The 27914-nt window shown below is 34.1% G+C and overlaps 1 protein-coding gene and 1 long non-coding RNA gene across 4 annotated transcripts in view; one reads left to right on the top strand and one right to left on the bottom strand.

The window, feature by feature from the left end:
* The window catches only part of LOC106667081 (NF-kappa-B inhibitor cactus), a 45286-nt gene extending 19898 nt beyond the window's left edge, over positions 1-25388 (top strand). The window contains exons 1-7 of one of the 3 annotated variants that reach the window (XM_014394772.2): positions 9189-9339; positions 18146-18494; positions 18563-18668; positions 21306-21561; positions 24421-24509; positions 24575-24817; positions 24898-25388. In XM_014394772.2, coding sequence (XP_014250258.1) covers positions 18334-18494; positions 18563-18668; positions 21306-21561; positions 24421-24509; positions 24575-24817; positions 24898-24951 — 909 coding nt within the window. In that variant the 5' untranslated portion in view covers positions 9189-9339; positions 18146-18333 and the 3' untranslated portion in view covers positions 24952-25388. Of the gene's footprint in view, positions 1-9188; positions 9340-9657; positions 9803-18145; positions 18495-18562; positions 18669-21305; positions 21562-24420; positions 24510-24574; positions 24818-24897 lie in introns of those variants that run through there. The other 2 variants (XM_014394770.2, XM_014394773.2) reach the window with 2 other exon arrangements.
* On the bottom strand, positions 344-3931 carry LOC106667083. Its single transcript, XR_001340515.2, has 3 exons — positions 3610-3931; positions 3397-3501; positions 344-1019 (listed from the first exon to the last, which is right to left on the bottom strand). It is a non-coding gene; the product is annotated as an uncharacterized LOC106667083 (long non-coding RNA).
* Positions 25389-27914: the final 2526 nt, after the last annotated feature.

The raw sequence follows: 27914 nt of genomic DNA, 5'->3' as shown, positions 1-27914 counted from the left end.
TCTAACGTTCCGATGGTTTGATTCGTACCATTTTTACGTTTCAAATTTGTTTTAGTGGTAGTTTTAAGTGATACAGATTCGGCTAGAATCATAGCACTAATGGAAAATGGAAGAAGTCAAACGTGGCCAAGGAGCTTAACATTCCCAGAGCAACTGCTGAAGGGTCTTACATCGCTACCAAGATATTTTTTTTTAAGTACCTGATCCCATAGTGATTTTAGGTACTCATATCCATTTACAATTATTTAATTAACACAATACAATTACATTAATATAATTTAATACAATTAATATTTACAATTAGTTTAATACAATTTTACTAACAAAATTAATTAAGGCTTCAATGTGGTCTTTAATCAAAATGTGATAGTCTGGTGGCCATTGTCCACCCTTACATACAACATCCCTTATTGCAGCTTTTCGGCGTGGTTCTTAGCCCCATGGCAGTCGAATAAGATGTGGTCTCACGTTTGTTGAGGTCTCCCAGAACAGTCGCATTCCGAATCCTGTGTTATGTGGAATCTACAGAGATATTCTCGAGTTTGTCCACGGCCACTTACAAGTTGGCTAAGCATATGGTGGTGTTTCAGTTCTACTGCCATCCTCGATTCTACCGTTGGGAAGAACTTTTTAGTTTGAAGACCTTTAGTAGTACGCCTCCAACGTTCCTCCCATTGGGCCAATGTCATTTTTCGAGGCCATGGAGATGAGGTAGCGTTTCGGCACTACTGTGACTGTTGTTTCGAGCTCAGCGTTTTCTGTGGCTTCCTCATTACCTTGGATCCCTGTGTGCGCTACAGATAGCTAACAAGATACTGGAGGCAACAAGAAGGCATGGATCAGGTCTCCAACGTGTCACACCTCAGATAGATGTTCGAGCATTTTCACTCCCAAGAAGCTATGGAGGTGCTGATGTTATGGTTTGGACAGGCATTTCTGTGGAAGGTCGAACATGATATCCATCGATGGCTCCCTAACGCAAGATGCATTGAAGATCGTGTGCTAGCTCGATCTGTGAACTTTTGCAAGTTGACAGTTTGTGATTATTTAAAATATGATTATAAAATTATATCCTACCATTAAGTTAATACTGAGAGGTATCCTAACTACAAAAAACATTTGAATTGAGAGAAAATGTTTATCCACACAACACTTGACTCCATCGTCAGGCTAAACATTAAGACATACAAAAAGGTCTTAATGTCATACAATTTTTCAGTTTATAATTTCACTCTTTTGTGATGGGCATTCCATTAGATGTATGTATGATAACACAAAGAGTTGGAGACTTACAACTGGAAAGTGAAAAAATTAAATGTATATATCTTTTTGCATAGAGGAATTAGCAGTAGCATGGATGTGGGTTTTTTATATTTCTATTTATTTTTATTACCGATAGGTGGTTGTTGCTAATATTTCCCCATGAATGTGATTACCTTTCCTGAATGGTTTTATTAACAATCTTCATTTTCCTGAGTTAGTTTATTTCTGAATTTTCTCCTTAGCAAGTGTGCAGTATAGACGCAAGTAAATATCAATATGTGAAATGCTTGGCGTGGTGTTGTGTTGGGGAAGATTAAATAGACCAGGATCAAATCATTACCCAGGAGAAATTAACAATAAATGTCATATTTATGTGAATGGTGTGCTAGATAATAGAGAAAGAAAATAGTTTTATTTGCAATTTTTCAATCGTGTATACACACATTGGAAAAGATTAACAAACAGTAATTTCTGGGAGAAGTTTTTGATACGAGATCTTGTATGGTGTGGGGGAGGCTGTGTAGATATTAGTTATTAGTTGTCGGTGTATTTGATGGATTAAGTCCTTTAAGTTAAAAAAAAGTTAACGCTTAAAACGCTTTTCACTGTTAACCAGAAATTCATTTCCTTTGAAACTGAAATTTAGATTGGTAATGGAATTTACCCCGTCGTAACTCTTAATGACCGGAACATAATACAAGAGGGGATCTTGACTTGTGTCTGAGAATCTGAGAAAGGAATCTGTCATTCCTTTCTTAGATTTATCACTTTTTGCTTCCGTGATGCGGGTAGTTTCGAAATTCCTCTCATGATTGCTTTTCGCGAACTCTTATCAACGCTGAGCCGTTCCGGATTCCGACTGGGAAAGCCCGAAGGTTAGATGGACTCGCAGTGGTATGCAATGCCGGGAGGTCTAAGGAAGGATCAGTCGACGGCGGAATGGCCTGGAATTTACAAAGAAGTACTTCATCCTTACCATTCTTATTAATCTAATACTTTAAAACGTTTTATTAGGTGTTTTGTTACAAAATAAATAGTGCGAACCTACAAAGGGCATCAGACTTTTTTAATTAAACAATTTTAATAATCAAACATTATCAACTTGAAGAGCTATTAACAAATATAAACAACTCAACAAGTCCCTAACTGTCTGCATAAATGTTTTTTTATAATATTTTTAAAAAATAATTTATTCCCGTATTTTGACCTATTTTGTATTAATAAGCCTGTGAGCAATAGCCGCTAAGGAAATGAAGGGGGAAACACCTTTTGAGGAAATAATCTTTTAAAACCAAACTGGTTGGCAAGTCCTTGATCAAAATCAAAAAGGAACAAGTAAAATACTCGAATTTAAACTATCGGTTCTGAAACAGTAAAAATGAGTAAATCTTTGGTCGGTACCAATTATTTTGGTCTGCCTGGTTTGTCTGTCAGAGACGTTTCGATATTATGTCAGCACTGACAGTAGAATCATTCATCTTATGCATTAATATCAGTGTAATTTATTTAAAATTATAGTTACTGGTTAATGCATATATTGGAAAAGTTACACACAAATAAGGTTTATTTTATCTATTTTTTTAAATTAGATTTAAATTCTTGATATTGTCAAAAAATGGCAACTTTATTTTTTGGCATACTACGACATTTATGCCAAACATTGAAAGGTAATATAGATTCGGAATTAAGATTTCCTGGTTCTGATAATATTGTCTTGGAAAATGAATGAATTAATTGATATACAAATATTATTTTCATCAATATTTCTATCCGTAAAATAGATTTTCGTTTATTTATGAAAACATTTTGTCATTTTTAATAGTAGATGCCGCAGTAGAAAAAAAAAGATTACTTGAATATTATAATCTTTGACACAATAGATTTGTTTCAAAGCAGCCTTTTATCTATATCATCACTTGGTGAGAGTGTCGAAACGTTCTAAAAACAAACAAAAAATAATGCTAGCCGAGATGTATACAAAAAAAATTTAGTACAACTTAGTGTGTTTGGGTTAGAGAGCGAGTAAGTGTCTAGGGAGTTGGAGATGGAGTGATTGAGGAGCTAGTAAATGAAGGAATAAATGAGTGATGATTTCATAATGTGTGTGTGCGTACTTTTATTTGTATTACTGACTTTTTTTATAATGGTTGATGGGTGTTGATCTGCGAGTCGGTGAACTCATGCTGAACCGGCTAGGATCACTTATTCGGTTTGGTCGTCTTCGGGTTGGTTGAATTACTGAAACACGTTCGGTATTGCATCATCTTCACTGAGGAACTCAACTTTTTTTTTTATTAATTAAATTAATTTGTTAGAGAAAATATTTTTATATATTATTAAATTTACCTAACCAATGTTAAACGTGTTAAAGAGGATTTGTATTACGTCAACTGGCATGATAAAAATAAAAAGGATAGCACAAATCCTTGATGGACTCTATTAGCTAGTAGACTGACCCAAGTAGTTAACGAGTGTTCCTATGCCTAAAGAGAAAATTCACTACGAAATTAACAAAATTATTAAAGATAAGATGATGGATCGACCTGATGTTAAACAACTTAGAAAAGAATCTTCGGTGAGGTCACAGCAGAACGACAATTCTTTAAGTTTTTGCCGAGCTTTCGACGATTAAATCGTCAACATCAGGCCTATTTATTGTAGGAAAATATAGCAGTTAGAACATATTGCATAATTTAAAAACAATTATATGTTTCTTACTTTAACTCGATGAGTGTTGAAATATGTCTTGAGAAAAAAGAGAAAAATGGAGTTTTTTTTCTCAAGACAAAAACTAACAGAAAAAACTGCATTTTTCAAAAGACAAATTTCAACACTCATCGAATTAAAGAAAGAAAAATATAATTGTTTTTAATTTTTTTTAAATTATACAATATGTACTAACTGCTATATTTTCCTTTAATAAATAGGATGTATAGATATAATCGTCGAAAGCTCGGCAAAAACTTAAAGAATTGTCGTTCTGTTGTGACTTCACCGAAGATCCTTTTTCCAAGATAACAAAATTATGTTAATTGTGTATGTTTTAAATACTAATATTTTGTCTAGAGTCTTGATTTAAAATTGAACCAATAAAAATAAATATCATAATTATATATAATTTTTGGATCCATTTTTTCAACCATTATTGTTATAAAATAGTTTAAAAGCCATGATTTTTTTTTTCAAAAAACAGCATTTATTTCGAATGACAAAAATTAATTTAAAAGATATTTATAAAAATAACAAGAACTAACCGTTTTTACTTTAAAAATATTTCAAAACTTTTTATCAAAACATCAATTACCATAAACACTTCGTAGAAAGGTCTCAAGTGTACTATCACATGGTCATAAAAGGTCCACAGAAAACATAATAAAATGGGGAGAATTAAATTTAATAAAGATTCGTGGAGAAAAGCATTAAATTTGACTATTAAAGTTTCATTAATAATATATTTTTGAAAAGGTTTGTACCTGACGAAGTAATATCATTTCATCATATCAATTTGGTTTCTGTCTGACATTCCACGATGTTTCAGGATTTTTTCCTCCTCTGTTCCTCTTCTTTAAAGAGCAGATAGTTATTTGTAGAAATGTCTCCACATTTTGATAGGGTCTGGCACCCGGGTGTTTTCTTCACCAAAGCAGTGCCTACTTTATTACCAATTCTATCTAACGGATTGCTGCAGAGTAGGGCAATGAGTTCTCTGAGGCAACACAAGCCCAGGTCGGCGTACCGTAAGGGAGCTTTTTGGTCCTTTCCTGTATAACGTTTATACTACTGACCTGCCGATACATCCCAACAACATCCTTACAACTTACGCGGACGATAACGCAATTTTATCTCCTAGCTTCAATTGCTTCAAACCTACAAAGCCACCTACATTATCCAGGAACATCTTGAGTTCATTGAAGAGGGGTGCAAAACGTAGAAGGTGAAACAGAACGAAGACCAATACACCCAAATTACTTTCACGTTAAATTTTTTTTTAACTGATTCAAAGCTTCATAAAAACTAAATGGTTGGTTTGTTATATGTCACACCTCTTTCTTCCTTAGAGTTTAAGGTATGATACTACCGCGCAGCATTTTAATCCTCCCCTCAATCATTAAATCTCATTTTATAACCCGTAACATCGGACGTCCTTTAGGTGGCGTCGGAGGTTCGTCATTAGGCGATGAAATCGGTGTTACTTTTTGCTCTTCGTTTGATAATTAGCTTGCCGACATCTATACGTTTACAGTTAAGACGTCCCGACATCTATATATAGTAAAATACTAAGTGCTATATTTAGACAGTAGACAACATGGAACACTCATACAATACTCAAGCGACAAGAACTGAATACACGATTTGGACAAATACGTATGCCCTATAGGTATAGGGCAGAAATCAGGCATGACAGTAAAGAACAAACTAACTCTGTACAAAACATTGTTTTATGCCTATTTGGACATACAGAGTGAAACTGTGGTATATACCATCTATCATCTAACGAATCTAAGCATTCTAATCAAAAGTTCTTACTTTTGGATAATTCTTCAAACTCCTTACTATTCCCAAACTCACTATGCACAATCACCTTATCATTCCTTCGTCAAAGAATTGATGTACCACTATGTCTATGACTAGTCTATAGACTTAATGAGTTATTATCAAATTTTATAATTAAATCTGAATAATCTTTTTGTACTGCAGCCACACATTGTGATTCCCCGATATGTTGGGCACCAATCAACTAGAGAGATTTTTTAGTAGTTGCGCCCAATTAAATGGAATAATACTGTTTTCCACATGTCGGATCAGTCTGTTATAACAATGTTTCTGGATAGAGTCATCAGGGAAGGAGACTGGAGAACAGCTTTACCAAGAACTTTTACATTTGGTCAAACATAGTGACTTTAATGGTTAGGAAACCGATCTCTGTTCGAACATAGACCCTAAAGGAGTTTTTTGGTAAATTTTGTTAAATTTATAAGAATCTTAGCAGTACCCCCTTAGAGGACCAACCATCATATTGAGTAATAGACGTTTAACTTTACATCTTTCAGATTTATAGAAAGAAAGTATATTTAAAATTCCAGGGAACATTACTCTTCCTGACAAATATCCCGCTGCTTTTCTAATTTTTACAGAGGCTGAAAAAAAGGAACTCCCCAGGAAATTGTTTGAAACTGCCAGAGCTTTCGGGAAATTCGTCAGATTATTTTTGATCTAAGTGATTACAATAATTCCGATTAAACCAATGATGAAATATCGACTCAGGTCTCACCATAATTAGGAATTTCCTAATAGATCCGCGTTGCAGTTGAAAAATACCAACACAGCTTGCTTTCTTACTCACCAGTTGTCAAGAGACATTTCGTCGCTGGTAAATCTTAAAAATAGCAAATAGGAAGTTTCTTTTTTTTTTTTTTTAACCCAGAATGAAGTTATATATAGTTATCCGTTATTAATATCCACAGTACGGCCTTCCAGTAGGTTGCGGCTAAATTTCAGGCACCTTTATTATTTGAAATGGTACTTTTAAATCGCTCACATCTATTTAAAGGCAAAATGTAAATTTTAAAGTCCTGATTTGATGTTAGAGTACTTTAGCAGACTTAAGAATAAAATAAGCAGGCGTAAAAAATTCAAAAATAATGTTTTTTCCATAATTTTATTTCAATGTGATATGCTATGCCACTATAGCTGTCTCAACAAATCGGACTTTGGACATTTGATAGCATGTTACAATCTATTTGTTTCGGCCTAAAGATCAACTTTCAACTCATTACATTTTCAAATTTATAGTCAGAATAATTCTCAGATAATATCAAATGGATATTTTTGCATTTTCACTCTTTATTTTTATATTTATTTATTTATTTTATTTTATTTTTTTTTTTTTGTATTTCAGCTAATTAGAAAGGGAGTTAATGGGACGAAGTTTCATTTTTGCCTAGATTTTGATATTAAATAGTTGATTTTATGAAAATTTCTTTACAAGAATCGAATTTGTCTTTAAATTGTTGAACATTAGTAATACTGAACATATAAAAATAATATTCCCTTGTCCCTACGGTGGTTCTTCAAACTTGGGTGCGAGCTCATAATTTCTTCCCATTGAGAGATGACTCTATTGATCACTATTCACTGTCCAACTCCTCTGCAAGAGAAGACATTTTCCACTTTTTGGCTGTGTTCCATCCTTCCGTTCCGGATTATCTTTTTTGGTACTAACAGAGATTCGAAAGCTTTTCTCATCTCAAGCTTTCCAAAATGCACAGACCTGACTGTCTTTACTAAGAGTGCACTTGGGTACCGCAGAGAGCTCGTGGAACAATTTAATTTTTAATTTACTTAACTTTAGTTTTGTAGAGAGTAGAGAAGCTCTACGAGTATTTGCTATCGTTTTTTCGTTCCATGTACTGCAGTCACCAACAATTCATTTTTCTTACTTTTTAATCTTATTGTACATAAGTGGGAAGTTTATGGGCCAACAAACAGCTGAGGTCATCGCCGGCCCTCTACGTGTTTTCCATCTTTTTCTTTTCTTTCGCGCATATTTTGTTTTAAACTGCAGCCATTTGAGCATCTCGATCTGGTTACTGACTCTCTGATTTCAGATATATACTACGTTGATATTCTAGAATGCTAGTCTCTCGTTTGTACCTCAGGTTGTCAAATACAGAATAACAACAAAACATACAATACATATATATACATCACCACAAACATAGATGTCTGGTCACATTCATTCCCCCAGAGTACTCGATATTCCTCGGGGCGGGGTTATAAGCAACCCCTTCCTTTCACGCTAATAAATCTTATTGTAGTATTATTTATAATTATTATTTATATCTTGAGTTTTTTTTATATATGTACCCTTGTTTTCAAGTAAATTAAAAACTTTTTATTTATTATAATAAAGTTCTTTCTTCATTAATTCATAAAGAAATTAAATTGTAACCGAGTAACTTATTAAGATCAATTTGTTTTATTCCCTGGAAAAACTATATGTTATGTTAGCCTGAATATTTATTCAAAATTATTCATTTAAACAAAAATAATTTCGTGTTTTCGAAAAAAATTAGTGTAGCATAAAGTCAAACATAAAAACTTTTTAAAGCCAACATGTATAAACTACTGAAGCAAGTTGTTAAGGTACTATTTTTACAAAAGCAGGTACAAAATAAAAATAAACAAACATAAATAATAACTCAGTAGCTCAATACTTCTTTAAATAAACCTATATAATTTACTTGTTAATATTTATGTAACACGAATAATCTGGATCTCTGTATGGTCTGCATGAAAAACAATTTCAATTGTTACTGCCAAATTTTCGACCTATTTTAAGGTCATCATCAGGTCAGGGTAAAACAATCATAATCTATGTATACAAATTAACATAATTAAGTTTTTAATAGATGGTTACAAATTTCTTTGAAGACCGACTCTGTCCCAACATGCCAAGGACTGTACACTGTCAGTTGCTCAAAAAGTAGAGTATGGTGAAAGAATTTTAACCGGTTTAGACCCCTATATTATGGACCATTTCCTCTGCCTTTCTTAAATTACACGAGAAACATAGTTGATAGCCATCCCGGCAACATTTCATGTAAAATATGCTTCTTGAAACTGCCAAATTGCCGAATGTGACTAGTTATAATCAAACTAAGTTATAAATAAGAAAAGTTCACGGATTAAAATAAAGATAACTCCATTCAATTCATTAGTTTTCGTGATCCGCTTGACCAATTAATATCTATCAATTAAGATCAATAAAGATAACGTTGGATGAATAAAAACGTGCATTATATTTTCTTTCAATAGATTTTTTTAAAAGAATAGTCTACTCGGAAATTGATTCTACATCGTTATCTCTTGATGTAAGGCTTAAGAGTTGTTAAATATTTGTAAACAACGCGAGATTTAAAATCAGCTTTCTTCAGGTTGAGAAGGGCATTACACTGGGGGGTTTTCGTCTTCAGAGGCACATGGACTTGTACATAAGTGAAACGGTTTTTTCCAAGACCAGTAGATAGAAACTCCGCATTGCTGAAACTATTTTTTGACAACTTCCACTGTTAAGTAAGTGTGCTTTATTTACTTGTTAATCTTTTACTTCCATCAGATTTTTTTCTTACCAAAGCATGTTACAGCATGATGAAAGTTTCTACAATATTGATAACGTATTATCTTTTTTTTTATAATTCGGTCAAAAATTTAAAATATTGTGAACTACGTTTGTACTAAGCTGTCTTTAAAAAAATTCTACTTAAAGAATGATCAACATCCCAAAATATAATGGTTACGCTTAAATCAACTTTGAAAAAAAAATTCAAATTATAATTTTAACGAGTCATCGTTGATTTGTTAAGTTAATAAACCGCGTGAATGAAATAACCATCATAAACGTTGCACATGTCCTTAACCCAGTTGGTATCGTCTGTCCCCCGTCGAAAACCTGGGGTTCCCAATGTGTACAGAAAGCTGTGGAGGTTCACGATTAACCACACTATCGCTGACCCAGAGATCATTTCCACAAGCTACAGTGAGTTTCATAATTTTTTTCCAGTTTCCTATTTTAATTTTTTGGTTAAACTTATTTGACTTTAACTTGAATTTAAGGTTAATAAATTTATTATTAAGTAAGTACCCGACTATTATTAGACAATATACATAATATATTAACAACTTTCATTGATAATTTTATGATGGTTTTGTGTATCATTGTTATGGATTTTTCAATTTTTATTTGTAGGCCTTTTTTTCTGGTGTGTTTTCTGTCTATTATTCACTACTTGATTAATGTGGATCGTATATTTTTAATGAGGAGCCAAGAAAATAAGGGCCAAAGTTTTTTTTCCGGATTGTTTCTTTACAAGTCAGGAATTATCACGAACTAGACTTGGACTATCATCGCAAATTGAAAACATTTGAAATTCTTTTTTGAAATTATTTTTTTCAGTCGTTTTTTTCATACCATATTTTGCAGTTTTTTTAAAAACTAATGCTGAATCGATGGAAATATACCGGGAACTATAGGTATTTCTTGAACATTGAAACAGCAAGGCTATTTGGTTAACCACCTGGTATAAAGTACCTGCAGTGAAAAGGGCTCAGGTAAAGACTTGAAATTACAAATAATTCTCACAAAGACCTGGCTGCTTCAATGTTCAAAAAATACATATACTTCGCGGAATAAATTTCAGAAAAGTGCGCAACACTAGTAAATAATAAAATTATACAAATGGAAATAAGCAACAATAAAAATAAATCCGTTTAAGTTTAATGGTCTAGTCCACCAAATTACTTATTTCAATTAATTATTCTTTTTATGTAAGGTTTTGCTTGTGATGAAAAAGTTAGTGTCACGAGCGGGATTCGAACCCACGACCTTTGGCTCGACACGCCGCTGCTCTAAACATTTGTCACGATAGCTCAAGTGGTTAGAGCAGCGGCGTATTGAGCCGAAGGTCGTGGGTTCGAATCCCGTTCGTGACATTAACTTTTCATCTCAACCAAGACATTACATAAAAACATTAATTAATTGAAATAAAAATAAATTATCTAATCAATAAAAAATTGCTGTTTTTCTTTGTATATCTCAAATAAATGACTACCGCTTGAATGTTAAGATGTACAAACAAGTTTTCGTTCATATTTGAAATGTAGGTAACGTAGGTAGGGATAATTACAAAACGTGCTGATTGATTAAAGGTGTGGCCGGCCTTGTTGAATGGGCCCTTCTAACGATTATCTCGTATCAATTTTTTCCCTAATTAGCGACGATACAAAGGACGCACTGACGACTATGTCAGTTTTGAAAATTACTATCAACTTTCCCGTGCTTTCACCGTTACGCAACTCCCATCATTATTTGACCGGGCAGAGGCATCATTCTGCAAACGTGAAAGCCGCCTTTAGAAAACTAAAATCGAAATTTACGCTTGGATTTCAAGATGAAGGTTCTATATTGGACATTTGTATATCCACGCACGTGGCCGATTGACAGACATTAACAGCACCTTGGTAATAGCCTATCTTAACATGTTACTAATTGTGTTAATATTTTAAAATTCTCACAGTTTTCTTACTTTAGTTCTTTTGTTGAGACGTTGTACAACCCAGTTCACGACAACTTTTTTTAATCTTTTGCACAGTCGCTAAATAGATTAGATAATTCTAAACCTTTAATCTGTGGAGTTTCGTGTTTTTTCATATAACAAAATATGTTAGTACGCATTTTATAAAGATTTGAATCTTTGTACTTAACTCCTATATGCTTAGCGGTGTAATTGACCATATTAATTATTTCAATTAATTTTATTTTTATCTAAGGTCTTGGTTAAGATGAAAAAGTTAGTGTCACGAGCGAGATTCGAACCCACGACCTTCGTCTTTGTACTTAAATTTATATTGAAATAATTGAAGTTCTATTTTTTCTTATCTTTTTCGCGTTTTAAACCTACTAATTTCTTTTACTGTTTCTCCAGTGAAGTTATGGTGTTTTATGAGATAGCGGTAACCAACTCTCTCTTTTCTGTTTCTTACTGCTTGCCTCTCTGTATCTCAGGGCCTCATCAGTTGTGGGATAAAACAACACAAATACACCGAAACAAGATCAAAACATGATAGTCTGGTTAGCATTCAATCAAAAAATTCATCAAAACTAATCGATATTCCTCCGGGCAATTTGGGATATGCCCCTCCATTCACCCTAATAAATTACATTCACACTATCTCATTGTAAACGACCTTATACTAGGATTTTATTAATATATAGAAGACAATATTATAGTATTGGATTTTCACCCTTAGGGTTGTTACTTCCCTGTGCTGACCCTTGAGTCCTATAACTCCGGTGAGTTCACCTACCATTATGCGCCTGTTATCGCTGGTATTCCCCTTAATCCAGATGCCTAGGAGATTTGCGATTCCCAACCAACATGGTTAGTCTATTCAACAGCTAGGTTATTTCAGCCTTCAACGCACGCAAAATACAATCTAACCTAAAACTAACTTTTATGATACAGTCGCACAAATAAATACATTCACATCTACATATTGCACCCTCGCATATCAATCAGTGGAGTACTCCGTATTATTCCAGCAACCTACACACAATATTAATAATCTAATCTAAATTAGGGTCGATGGGGTACTCTCATAAATATTCCGCTATCGACCCTAAACACACACACTTCTGGAGGGAAATTGGTGACGCTGCATTTCACCATCAGCCCCTCACCACGCGCACTAATAAATACACGCACTCAAACAAAACACATAAAAATGTATCTATAAACAATAAAAAAAGCCTACGTCCTCCCAAAGCGGAACGGGGGAAGGAGAAATTATGTGTGATACATCGAGCAACCTTTTCTCCGTGTAAAATATTGCTTTATTATAACATTAATGAGTTATTACGCAGTTTTTTAAAGACAAGGATGTCTTTTTTATTTCAAATTCCTGTATTTGGTATTCTTCAATATCACTGCTTGGTCAGATTTTATTGATATTTGTATCACAAAAATAAAATTATACCAGATAGCATTTTCATTGTTTAGAAAAAAGGAACCCAAAAACACCCTGAAGAGTAAATAAGTCGTTATTTTTGCCCTCTTGGGGAAATTTTGTTTGTTCGTTCCACTTAGGTTTAGTTTATCGAAAAGGGTTATTTGAATAACGATTGTGTTTACTTGGGAAACATAGGAGCATGGAAATTCCTTGGGTTTTTCTATCAGGCTTTAGTCGTCCCCTCCCATTTTCCAAAAATGGTCCCAAAATTCCTGAGTCCGATAACCATGATTGTTAATAATGTTGTTTAATTAAGCATTTCATTTATATTTATGGCCTAGCGTAATTTAAAAAAAAAATGTATTAACCTAGAGTGTTTTAAACTCATCTTGAACCATATTATGTTCAAGTTTATGTTCATAAACTACATATTTTTTGTGTTTAATTTTTAACATATATGAAATTTAAATTGCACATCTGATTGTAGATGTTGCTATTCAATCAAGCACATTTTGTTTTAATGGCAGTTTGGTTAGAAATTTTGTCTTTTGAAACATTATGATTATGACAACGGAAAAAATTAAGCCATTGTTAATTTTCATCGGGAATTCATGTGTAGCTTGTACGTGTGTTGATATAAAGTGAAAATCAGTTATGTCTGTTTTTTAGTACAATATAATTACAATATACCATATAAACATAAGTTAAGGTCTGTCAACAAGGTTTTTAATCAAATATATATTCAAATAAGCTAATGAGATATTAACTTGGGTAAACTTAAAGAAGAAAGAAAATATTTAGAATGGATAATACGAATTTATCGCCCAAGGAGGAAAATTAGTTCCTTTATGATTTGATTGAGACCCTTATATCGCCTATTTGTATACAATCCTATCCCCAAAGATTAAAAAGAAAGATATTTTCTCGAGACAACCTTTTCCCTAATTACACGGCCGGGAAATGCCGATGGAGGGGAGGGGTGAAATGATACCACAAATTTCCCCGACAGTTCGTCCCTTTCATTTGCCAATAAGGGAAAATTCTGAAACGCCCCATAGTCAGTCAGTTAGTGCCTCTCCGTGCTGGGTAGTGCAACAGTTCCGTCGCCCAGGACAAAACTTTTCGGTAGGTCTTTTTAATAATTCTTACAATAGGGTACTAAGAAAGCACATTTGGTATAAATTTTGTTGTTAATTAACATTTCATGTAAGCAATAGTTAATTGTGACATTGTATATTCGACCTTCTGTCGCTTTAGGCATGGACAAACAACTCTATCCTAGTTGAAAAAAAAAAAAACTTTTAGGCAAATTAAAAAGATTTAATATTATACATCTAAAGGCTGGAAAATATACAATTTACTCTTACATTAAGTACAATCCAATCTTCTAATTTGACTATAAGAGACCAGGTTTGAAATTTTCAACAACTATCTGAACTCATGCAATAATGACTATAATTAAATTCAATTACTATTCACTTCTGTACAAGCAGAATTTTAAACTTACATATTTTAAATTTGTTTTTCTTTCACGAACATTTTTTACCAATATTTTTTTTGACAAATAGTACCGATTCTTCACAAACTGTTCATAATTATTTTTTGAAAAAGTCAGTTTTTTAATGGACTACACGATTTAAATTCTGTCTGACCTGCATAGAATTCTAGGTTTAGTTAATTTCTTGAAAACCCGTTAGATAATTAAATTTTGTCTGGGTTTAGAAAGTACTAAGCCCCTTTTGAACATCGGTACTCTCAGGTTCGTCGAACTTCTTAATTTGACATAGGGTTCGTTAAAATAGACCAGATATTAATAAATAAACCAGATTGTTGATTTTTTTAAACTAAAACACAAATTATTTTTTTCCATGTGACATGTATTTCAGGCCAGGCCCCTGGTCTCTCTTCAAAGCTGTTATTTGAGCTGAATAGAACTCGAATGAAGGGAGTTCTATTTTGCCCAAATAACAGCTTTGAAGAGGGACCAGAGACGTGGCCCGATATGCATAGCTATTGAATTACATGGCATAAAAAATAATTTGTGTTTTAGTTTAAAAAAAACTAACAATCAGGATTGTAAAACATTTTACCACCAAATTAAATTTAAAAAAAGAACTGGAATAAATAATCCAGTTATTCAGTTTGATTGTCTCAGATCACCCTGGTCTCTTTGATTTTATCTGGTAGACCTTTCGGTGGTTAGTCCGTCCAACTTTTCAGTCATAGTTCGCCAAGGGTTGATATTTAGTTAATCCATCTGATATTTGAATATTAAAAACACAAGATTCTTCCTTGATTTAAACACTCTTCGACCACTGCCTTCTCTATTGGCTGTTATTTTGTCATCTGTGGGTAACGAAGAAAATCTCTTAACATTTTACAAACCTGTAAAAGAGTCACTAGCACAACCAATCATAGTGGTGATATCACTGATCATAGTGATTATACTGAAGAAGTCAAAAATTGTCTTACAGACAAAAACAGATCAAGTTACTTATGGAATAGGATAATGTTCATGACATTGTTCAGTATTCCTCAACTTCTTCGTCAGAAATTAGGCCCGCAGTAGGGCAAAGCCCTCTTCCACTTCTCCCAGTCCCTGACGTCTCTTGATTTAGCTTATTGATGTCTTAGCTCAATTGTAATATGCGACGACTTCCTAAAACAGGATGCGGGATCTATTGATAATCTACGTACGTTACATTATGCATGCAAGGTCGTCGTGTCACACGTCAATCGTCAATTTCCTTTTGCGCCAATAAAACGAATCATAGTTTGTTTATTTATTTTTTTGTTCCAGCTGCTCCTACTGTTCGTATAATTTAATTATAATTTAGTATATAAATTAAAACAATTAACTCACTAAAACTAAAGGGTAATTATTAAAATGTGCATATTCAGACAAGAAATGACCAATAGAGTGAAAATTTCGAAATAATAGAATTTTTTCCAATTAGAGATTTACTAATGATTGAGTAGTGTCTTGCCATTCCTTCCAAATAAATTAATTTTTTTAAAATGTTAATTCAATAAGTTAACATGTTTGCAACAGAGGGAGAACTATTGAGTTTTGTTTATTGATAACATAATTCTATAATTAAAATATTCGAAGTATAATACTATAACATGCCAAACTTATGGAGAGCGTGTAGGAATGCGTCCCGATATGAGTCGTGCTTGATCGTGGCAGCAAGTAACTGGTTCCCCGGTTCAAATTTTTGGATGAAACAGAGTCGTTTTATGAATTTAGTAGGCACTGATAGTTCTGTGTTCTTTAGCGTGTGTTGAAAGTTAACGTATATATCAGCTAAATGTTTAGTGTTAAGAGGGCCGATATCGGAACATTGAACATCCACCATCCTTAGAGAATGGTATGTCCATTGGAAAGGATGTATTTGTAGTAAGAGTTTGAATGGGTTTGGATCTAGGAACTGATTGCATCGGGGGCTGAAGTGACCTAGGTGTTGATAGCCCCTGGCCCAACCTCGGCGGCGGTCTGACCCTGGTCTGCCAACACCCGGAGTGGGTGATTCTCGAGGTCTGCCGGTAATTGATTGTAAATTAGAAAAACTGGATTTCCGGTTGACTGTGAGAAGTGATAAGTTCAACTCTGCATGGACATACATGTAAACCTTTGAACCCACGACCTTCGGCTCAATACGCTGCTCTAACGATTTGAGCTATCATGACTTCGAATCGCGCTCGTGACATTCGTTTTTTCATCTCAACCAAAACCTTAGATTAAAAGAATGAATTAAAATAATTAATGTGGTCAATTATGACTACAAAATACAATATAAACTATGAACACATATATGAATAAAACATTTCCTCCAAGAATTTGGACAGGGTACCCAAGCACTTATTACCGTGCTCAAGCACAATTCTCATTTCGTGTAGCATTCCTACACGCTCTCTATATAGAACCATGGAATTGCGTCATTTAATTAATCGAGCTATCTTTCTCTATATGCCGGTATGCGGACTTTGGCTCAAAAGTAACTGTCTGAGCTGCCATTAACTTTTTTTCATCTCAACTAAAAACCTTAATTAATTGTCTGAGCTATCGTGACTTCAAGTGGTTAGAGCAGCGGTGTATTGAGCAAAAGGCCTTGGGTTCGAATACCGCCCGTGACACCGGGTTTTTCATCTCAGCTAAGTTCTTAAATAGAAAGTATAATTAATTGAAATAATTAATACGGTCAATTATGACTATTAAGTACATATATGGATTAATTTGATTTATATCAGTATAACAGGCCAAAATAAAGGGATTTATTGTAATAAGTCCTATTTTTATATTACTCGCTGTTTATAAAATCGTTACGTTATACTTTTTCTTTACACGTACCATCTTGTCAGAACGAAGGTGTGTAACTTTGAAAAGAGTTAAAATTAATGCTCTTTAATTTAAAAAAAAATCAAAAATTTTAAAACAATAAGAATCTATGTGTATTATTTTTTAAATCAATCAAAATTGGCCCGTAAGTATAATTGCTGTAATTATTCAATTTTGAAGTGTTTGAAACCATTAAGTGAAGTGTATAGAATTAACCGGTTGAAGCAAGAGTAGCAATCCAAAAAAGCTTATGTAATTGTTTTTATAATAATAGAACGTATTGATATAGATAAATTGCGTTATAAAATGTCCATCCTCGTAGATTTTTAATTTATGATCGAAAATTTAATAAATAAGTGAACTGTATCATCCGTAATTTTAACGTCCTAAGATGACCTGTGGGATTGCAGATTTTGACGTTGAACAATTTAATTTGAACCGGTTCGATTTGGAAATTTATACGCAGTCTTGTTTATCTGTTGTACGGCGTAGATAACAACAGCAAGTCAATGTTGTTTCATTCATTGAAAAATAATACAGTTTCCAAGAAATGGGACAGGTCGGACCAAAGAGAATTTGATGGGAGGTCGGGTTTCACAAAGAAAAAGGTCTAAATTTGTAAATTATCCACGGAATTTCCGAATAGAAAATTCGACGTCGACTAACTATCGCTTTTGAGGAAAATAAGGCGAAGGGGGATTTGGAAAAATCTAAATAATTTATAAGTAGATTTGTACACGGAGTCGTCGAGCCGGGGAATCCCTAGTGTATAAGGCGCATGTGCGGGTTCCCCACTCTCTCGTCCTTTCTCTAGTATTACTCCACGTCCTCCTGTCACAACTCAGGGTTTGTCGGTGCGAGCCCATAGCACGGGTCAGTTTATCCTTGACGCGTTCCATTGAGTTTTCTTCGTCCGATCCCGAAAACGTGAACCTTTCCGGACGATGTTCTAGTGTTTCCCAGTGTCCGGCGCATAGATAGAAGTGACAATGTGGCAACAAGAGAGTTCCACCTCTAACAAGGGGACGGTTTCAGATCAGATCGGAAGGCAGAAATCCGAAGCGGACCCGAAGGACTTGCACGACTCGGGCTTTCTCTCCGGCGTCAACATTCAATCGGAGACGTTCGCTTCTGGCGAGATCACACCTCCCGGAAACGCGGAAAGACAAAATCCAGAACAGACCCAGCTGGATAGAGAATGCGAGTTTAAGAAAGAAGCCTACATGAGGATCGACAGCGGTGTAGACGTCGGTTTGTCCGACCAATTGAGCGATTTGAACATAGAAGATCAGAACGATCTGGACAAACCGACCACGACGAGAGGCAGGAAAGATGACACTCCGCCCTGGAAGCTCTACTTCCAGCAAGACGACGAAGGCGATACGTAAGTACTCACAACCATTAAAAACACAAATCCATAAAATTTAACAAATTTCTGTAATAACCTTTTAGGCAACTGCATGTGGCGATTATTCAAGGCTCTGTCGAGGTTGCGTTTAGCTTAATAAGGATGGTACCGAGCCCACTCTATTTGGACTTGAGGAATGATGTTACCCAGGTAATCTTCTTTTTCAATTTTCTTTCTGCATTCCATCCTTTTATTTTTTTTTACAAAATTCAAGGTCGCTGAGTTAAAACGAGTTTCATTCATCAACGAGTTTTCCGTAGAAGTAATTATAACAGGATGTCAGTTTTAACTATGTAATTTAATTAGCATTTTCTTTTGACATCATTTTTATTATTGGCTTATTACAAACAGACCACTTGGCTGGGGTTTCCCCATCTGCCCTCGCAATTGTGCTTATCAAAGCTCGCTAAGTTAACATGAATTACTCCAACGAAAGCTCTTTTTTTACTTAAAACTTATAGTTAATAATATTCACAGGGCATGAGAGGTTATCGGTTGTGACGACTAACCGATCGTCAATTGTCTATTGTTCACCTCTTCAGGGGGAAAAACCGTGGATTTCTTATAAATTTTGAAATCCCATTATCGCTTCACTCAGTTTTAATATCTACTCTGAACACTCAACTCGTTGGGATTCCCAAACTGTTCAAACAGCGTTACCTTGGATCGATTGGTGGTAAAGAATATCGTTGAGATTCCATTTTCCACCCGGACATGAACTGCCCAACGATTTTTCAATAAAAATATACATAAACACAATACAAAATTGTGACATTTCGTCTTGTGGTCACGTGATAGGCCTGTTTGATAGTTACCTGTCATCTTGGTCTGCCTATCCTTGTAGATTGACAAAAATCAGCGAAGGTAGGCTAGATGACGGGTCAAACTATAGATTTATCTCAGTCTATTGGAGGAAATCTCTGAATTTCATTTTGTGTTTATGTTTATATTTATAAAAGAGACATGTGTATTCGTATGGTTTACATCACGAAATCGTTGAGCAGCACGTCAAACTATAACAATATGAAAAAAAAATTTGAAGTGGTGAGGAGCGGTCAGGAATGAAGTATTTTAGAAAAACGCCTTTTTCATTATTTGCCGATGTTTCGACCTTTATTCCGGTCATCTTCAGGGCCTGGGCGAATTACAAAACTTATGTTGATTAGAAAAAATACAGTACATATGTAAATACAAATTTTGAACTAAATATTTCAAACTCGCATAAAGTGTGGTGTTATTCTCGTGATGTCTTATCAAATACTTGGTTCAATATTTATATTCTTTATATCTCTATTTTTTCCACACAAAAAAACTTGTTTTTTGTTTAAATACTTCATTCCTGACCGCTCCTCACCACTTAACAAATTATTGAATGTATGGTATAGAAATGTTGACCTTATGCTTATTATAAATTTTTGAATAACCAAATTGTTTATCAATTTTTTTCAATAAAATGTACTACAGGTAATTATTAAAAAAGAACAACAAAAACTTAGTCGTTATGGCATGTATTACTTTCTTTTAAATAAATAATAATGGAGTAATATTTACCACGTGGTTTATAAAAACAAAATTTTCCTAGACTCTTATACTAGTCTTTTTGCTAAAAGAAAGAGAAAAAATTTTGCATCTTTCTTTTTGTGTGGCTACTTATGCATGCATATTAAAAAGTGAAACCTGTTTTGAAATGGGACCAAATTTTATATCAAGTTTTCCTTTTATATGCCATTTATATTCCCTCTTAAACTTCAAAAACATTTTTATCCTAGTGAAATCGATCGAAATGTTTGGTTTAAATATTAAATTTTATTCTGTGTTGATTAGTGACCTGTTGTTTCGTAATTTGTTGAAGTCGTGAGGAGCGGAATGAGGTAGTTTAAAATAACGCCTTTTTCATTTTTTTGCCGACGTTTCGACCTTAATTCGGGTCATCTTCAGGGCATAAAGTGTGGTGCTATTCTTGTGGTGTCATAATGGTATTTGTCACAACACTTTCACGCAAAACCAATATGAATCGTCAGTCGAAAGGTCGGTAAAAAAAAATGAAAAGTTGTTTTTCTAAACTAACTTCATTCATGACCGCTCCTCACGACTTCAACAAATTAAATTTTATCGTGAAAATTTCTCGTGGTTTGCGGGGTGATAAACCTATTGTTTTGTATTTACCTATCATCTTGGTCTGCCTATCCTCGCAGATTTTTAAAAATCTGTCACAATCAAATAATTAAATTTTATGTCTGTCGGTTACTACAACACATTTAGTCCAAATGTCCACTTCGTGGACGAAGGTATTACGACAGTCGTATAAAGAAACGTTCTAATTTCTTGATTTTTTTTTTCAATTTCATTAATGTATGCATAGTGGTTAGGGTGTTCGACATCGAATTGCCACGTTAACGGTCCTGGGTTCGAATCCCGGTATAGCCCATGGATTTTTAAGCGTGTATAATACGCATAAAGTATTGTGGTTTGTCCCCTCTCGTCTAAGGTTTGTCCATATGGGCAATTAGACGTTAAGCCCTCATGTATGACAGGATTTATTTTTTTACTGCAAATTTCTTGATATGCATAAAACTAACGAACGTTTACTATATAGACTGCATCATTCAAACAATCCTTATCTATCTGGAAAAAAGGCAGTTCGGACATGTTTTACCTTGACCCTGCTTGGTACTTGATAGTCCATTACCGTGTACAAAAATACACAATCTTATCAAGTACCATCGGAATTTTAAATCCCAATGCTTGTAGTCAAGATAAGTTGTTAAATTGTTATCTCTTTTTCAGACTGCACTCCATCTCGCAGTGCTCACTTCGCAACCGAGGATAGTGAGGAGGCTAGTCTGTGCTGGTGCCAACACGAGGATCGTCGATAAGAGCGGCAACACGCCACTCCACTTGGCCACTGCATGTGGAGATCTTCTCTGCGTCCGAGCTCTCACTGAGCAGGTGACAGTGGCCGAGGTCTCCGCTGCACAGCTGCGATACGTCCCGGAACCGAGGCAGCCTCATCCTCCAGAATTGGACGTCTTCAATTACGATGGTAAAACACAATTTCTGCATACACTTCTTGTTTATAAAGATAAGCTCCTGCCACCACTTGGTTTTCCTGTTCTTTTCTACATTTGAACTTTTTAAACATGTTAACACCCCTAAAAGTGTCATAATGGTCTGGAAGTCACCAGACCGTTCGGATTGATAAAGATCGTCTTGTCCAGTTTGTTTTCTTTTATTGAACTCTGCACCGTTCTTAAGATTGGATATAAGCACTAATTGAACCATGAGAAACTATGGTTATAATGTCAGGTCAGCTATTTTAAGGTTTACCTCGATCCCTATTTTCTCGAATTTTCTAACAATAGGACATCTTTAAATTTCTTAACAATAATTTTTGCGAAAGACTAATTTAATCTTAATGAGGGTTTATTTGTAAATCATATTCAAGAAACCGTATCTGTTTAAGAACTAATTTAAAGCACTAAAATCAATGACAAGAGCATCAAGGGTTTTTTATGTAAAAATAATTGTAAATAGTTTAAATCCTTTACAATCTCTTAACAGTGTGTAAATAGGGTTGTGTTCAACGTTCACGTTATATCTTGTTTTCTTCTTTCTCTAGTAGAGCCTATTTGAGAATTAGCTTGTTTTTATGGATTGTCATTTTCGTTTTCTTAACTTGCTGGTTGAACTGAAGTATCAGTGAAAAGAAATTTAACATAACTCGCTCATTATGTGGTGATTTTTTAGGCAACTTTAAAAAACAAATAAATTATTGGACACGTGTCCCACAAATTTTCAGAAGGATTTTTAATGTTTATAATATCGTAATATTCTTCGTAGAACGTAATTCATTTTTTTGTTAATTGATCCTATTGCTGAACCAGAGTAGTTATTCAGAGATTTATAATTTTATGTAAAATGTGGTTGAGATGAAACGATTAGTGTCCCGCACGTGAAACTAATCTTTTCATCTCAACCACACTTTACATAAAATTTAAAAGTTCCACACAGACTGCCTGAAAGAACTCAGCAGAGAAATATTCGAAACTAAAACATAAAAAAAATATTTAACGACCTTCGTTCAAATTACGTTGTTCATACTCTGAAAGATGTACAGAAGGTCGCGTAGCTTCTAACCTGGGGAATCCCATATTGCTTCGCAATTTGGCGCAAAAGTAGATTAGATTGGTCCTAAAGATAGATGGATGCGACCAATAAAACAGGGAATGTACGCCTAAGGTCTAAATAAGGTTTTATTACATTGGTAAATATTTTTAATAAAGCTGGCATTTCTTCACGAATGAAATTGTTACTCGCTAGACGATGAAGTAGACAGGGGAAGGAACTGAATCATCTAGTTGATTCGAGGCCACCAGAAGATCGGTTCACAATTTAAAATCCATTCATTATCGAAAGTTTTCCTCTTCCTCTTAGGATTTTTGTACGTTTTATTTGTAAAAAAGCAAAAAGTTGAACCTCGTTCAAGAAAATATTTTTCACTCGCCAACCACGTCTTAAGGAAACTTCTTTTTGACCATGTTTATGCCCTGAAACTTATTTTTCTGTCCGTTGTATATTCGAAAGGTCGAGAAAACGATCACATACAAGGAAGTAGGCAATTTACTTGCTAAACACGCCGGTGTAGTAGTACCCCTTTGCTAACTTCCATTCATTATATTTAATTCGGTCATTTCATAGAATTGACAGAGCTTAACCAGAAAGAAATGTATGATATTTTTAAAGTAGATCCTAAGGTCCTTTAAAAATTCTATCATTTCTGATGGTCCATACAGTTAGAGCCAAGGAACTAATTAAAATTTCTTATTTCATTGAATCATACGTTATAGCTGTTGTTTTAGATATGTAGGATGTTACTTTCCCGGTGTATGTAAAACTTTAAATAGGATATTCCTCATCCAGGAAGTAGGAAATGTTTTCTCTTTTCGTTTTCCATAACAGAGAACCCCGGGACAGGGGAAACGGTTGAGAGAAATTTGTGTTGTAAACCGTAGTGGGGGTCGTGGACTCCTCTCTTTCGTAGGTCTGGGGAATCCCGAATGCTTTCCAACTTTAGATTGCACTATTCTAGTACTCTTTTCTGACCTGGTATTCTTAGCTAGGTTTATTTCAGAAGCATACCATAATTGGCGAACGGATCCCAGACTAGGCGTCTGCCCGTTCGTTTGAGGATTGGACATTTTTGTCAGCATGTCCTTTCTCCGACGGGGGGTTTCTCGTCCTTTTGGACAGGAAATAAAAGTCCCCTTTCGTAACGGACTTAAAATGTTGTTCTCAGAACTCGAACGAACGTTTCGCCTGTAATAAAATTATCTTCAGATAAAAAGGTTGTTGCCGTTAGTTCCTTTAATATTTTTTTATGATAGTTTAGACGTCAATAAGATAATGCTAATTGTTTGAAAATATTTTCGGAATAGGGTGTTTTGAAAAGGGAGATTGAAATATTTAAAAAAATTCTAATATATTGCTGTCGAAAGACGTACGAAAATTTATTGAAGAAAGTATATTTATCTGAAAACACCACTGATAAAACAGACTACATTTCTGAAATTCCAAATAAATCTTAAGCTTGGGAAAAAAATCATCCAACCTCGCCATTTCACAATAATTATTACAGAAAATGAATTCTTTTGAGGCCTGCAATTAGGCAAATTCAATGCCTTTTTCGTACAATAGAATTAGGAAAATCCCGTCTTTGTTTCAAAATAGTACTGGGGTAAACCCAAAGAGCTTTGTTGAGATTTGACCTCCTATTGGCTTTGAATAAAAGGTCATTGTCTACCCCACTCCTCTTATACTTTCATCTCCCCTTGAGATACCTTCAATATACATTTTTAAATAATTTAAATAATCATTTATTCATTTTTTTTTTCAATTGTTTTAGGGCTGTCCTGCATTCATATAGCACTCCTGGCGAGGGAGTTAGTTATAATGAAACACCTTGTTGGTTTTGGCGCAGATATTGATGCAAGAGTAAGTATGCAAAATTCAATATGCCAACGAACTCGACATAATTCGATTTCTTTTTCTTTTTATAGGAATATAAAAGTGGAAGGACTTGCCTCCATTTGGCAGTCGAACTCGGGGATGAGAAACTTGCATCGGTGTTGCTTCAGGACTTACGGGCAGATCCACAGGTGTCGAATTATGCCGGAGAAACCCCGTATCAGTCAGCAAGAAGGAACTCTTCATTTTTGCAAGCGCTTGTCGCAGCGGGAGCGCCAGAAGAAGATGAATATTTCTCCTCGGAAGAAAGCGATGATGATGACCCTGACATGATGGTATGTTTTTTCAACGTTGATAATTGTATAATGATTTTCATCAGCTTGTTTTCTATTTTTTCCTTTTGTTTGTTTTGCAGTCTTATGATGCAGGCTATAGAAGTAATGGAGTTTTTGTGGATGCCACTGCCTAATTTTTTAATTGTCAAAAAAAAACTAAGTGTACAAATAAATATTAAATTACAGTATAGGGAATTGTATAAAAGACAATAATATGTATATAGTGATTTATATCCAAATGATCACTTTTTATTTATTTATACAATGTATATTTTTATGTATATCGGTATGATGCCACTCTGCTGGCCAATTTTGATGGAGGAAAGAACACTGAAATTTGAATTTGATTTGACATGAATCAGGTCAAGGGCTCAGAGAAGAGAGTCTAGTCAATGTTCAAATGAAGTTGGATAAATATTTTTTTGGAGTGAAACAGCTCATATAATTACTATAATTGTGTATTAACCAATTTGTTATTTTTAATTAATGGAAATAATTGAAATTGTAACTTTGATATTGTGTCATATTTTTATGAAAAGTATAATGTAACGTGAAATAAAAAAGAAATTCTGCCCTAAGAATTTTTATCACACAAAAACCCTTTGCTTCAGATTCTAGGAAGTCAACAAGTTATTTTTTTATGCATCATTTAAAATTTATTTTGGTCTAGGAAAGCATGAATCACATGCCTATATTTAAGAGCAACCAAAAGAGGAGCGTACTTGTGATTAGAAATTCCACGATTCCTTGCCAAATATATTTTGAGCCACCATTATCCCCTCTTCGTGTTAATATTAGAGAAGTGGCATTTTTAAAGGTCAATTTTGTGTATATTCACGTTACGTAATTAATAGTGTTCATTGCCAATTAAGTACCAGTTTATTCAACTCTCTAAAAACTTGAAAATGATGGAATTACATTAAGTTTAAATGATTTTATTTCTGAATTTTAATAAACTTTACATCCAAAATCTCATGATGTAGCAAGTCCTTCTCATTGTGTTATATAAGTACATGATTCGTTTATTCGGTTGTGCTGATTGATTTTCTAGATACTTTAAATTTAGTAAAATAGTTAGATGTTATGCTTTTATAGTAAAATATTTGTGAGAAAACTATTGGTACTAAGGATTTCATTTTTAATCAACAAAAATTCAAACTTATTTTAATTGAATAATTTGATAATTACCTATAATCTTGGTGTGCCTATCCTCGCTCATTTTTGTCAGTCTTTAGTGTTAAGGTGATGCATCTGACTGACAAAATTCAGTGAGCATAGGCAGACCAAGATGATAGGTATCTATCAAACTAAAGGATTACCAATCCCAGACCACAGGAGAAAATCTCATAGATTTTGATAGGTTGAATACTTATAGTATACTTATAGGTAAATTGTGTACTAGCAGTCTGTGAGCTTTGGAAGGGTGACAGTTTTGTGATAAGGGATTTTATTTATTGTAAGGTGAGCGTTGAGGTCTATGAGATGATAAAGTTAAGAAGTTATTACATTTACATGCGTTGGTTTCTCAAAATTATGTTTATGTACTAAATTAGCAGTTGTATTATTCAAATAATTCTGTATCATAACAGAAAAAATAACACATTAAAAACAATACGAGGTAATAAATTGTTAGTTAAATTTTAATTATTCGGAAATCGTGAGATGTGATCTGGTGTGACGTAGGTTTCAAAAAAACATTTTCTTTATCATGCCAACGTTTCGATCTTTATTGAGATCATCTTCAGGGCTCAAAGTGTTTGTTTCTACACAATTGTGCCATTCTTGCGTGTTGTGTTGAGTGTGCACTTGCAAGAATGGCACAATTATGCAGAAACAAACACTTTGAGCCCTGAAGATGATCTCAATAAAGATCGAAACGTTGGCATGATAAAGAAAATGCTGTTTTGAAACCTACGTCACACCAGATCACATTTCACGATTTCCAAAGAATCATCTACTAACGGTCACTAATCACCAAACATGTTAAATTTTAATCTATCACTAAATGATTGTCCAGGATTTTAGTGAATTTTCTTTCAAACCTTCATAATTAAATATTTTTTATTAAAACTCGTGAATTTTTGATCTCGCTTAATTTGCCTTACATTAACATAAATATGTTGGAATTCATATAACGATAAAAATACATATAGTTTGAAATAAACAATAAAATACATTTGGTGTACGTTCTATTAAAATAAAGATGGCCCAATTGGGTAATATTTACAGTTAAGTTGCAATAATCTAAAAAGGTTAAAATATTCCTAATTCTACACTCTAAATTGTTCTTTGGAGGATATTTTAAACAATACGCTTTGGTTCTGACAGATGAATAAATCCATATTAGTGTTGATTGCTGGTTGTTGGTCAGCGAGTAGGTGAATTCAAGCTGAACCAGCATTGGGTCACGGGTTTGTTGAACTACTCAACTGCATTCAGCAGTGCACCATCTTCAGTGAGGAACAACGAACCCGCAAGGGAAGACGGACCCAACAGGAGACCCTACGTCAATTCAGCATAAAATCCATATTAAATTACAATCTGAGTAAACTTTATCCATTTATAATAGATTTTCTGCGTCCCTTGTTCCAATTTTTTGGAGGGTTGTTTTATTATACATACTATATAATACTGGTAATTTTGTGTACCCAGCATGTGTTATAAAGGGGAGATAGAATTTGGATGACTTTAACTTGTTGGCTTCTTTCAGATAGAGGAGATAAATTTAGTAATAGTAGAAGAAAAATCCAAAAGATGCATCAGTTTCCAAATACGCAAATTATGATTTACGGAGCTGAATGCTTTGGAAAAATCAAGTAGAACAAGTACACTTATTACCAACAGTGCCTAGGCAAATATCATCTGAGATTTTGAGAAGTGCTGTCTCACAACTATGAAATTTTCGGAAGCTAGATTGAAAAGAGAATGTAAGAGCATGGGAGTCCGTAAATAAGGAAGGACTTCCCAAACTCTTTACCCAGCAGTCCCCTTTCACAGAACAAAATCCAGGGAGGACCCCCTCGCATTCAAGTATTTACAATTAGATAAAGTTTTATAAATTAGAGTAAATCAGTCCATTCCTAATTAGGTGATGGAG

This window comes from Cimex lectularius, unplaced genomic scaffold, assembly GCF_000648675.2.
Source record: "Cimex lectularius strain Harlan isolate CLEC.00 unplaced genomic scaffold, Clec_2.1 scaffold97, whole genome shotgun sequence".
Taxonomy (NCBI): Eukaryota; Metazoa; Arthropoda; class Insecta; order Hemiptera; family Cimicidae; genus Cimex; species Cimex lectularius.
Note: the sequence above shows the minus strand (reverse complement) of the source record. Positions and strands in the feature narration are given on the sequence as shown.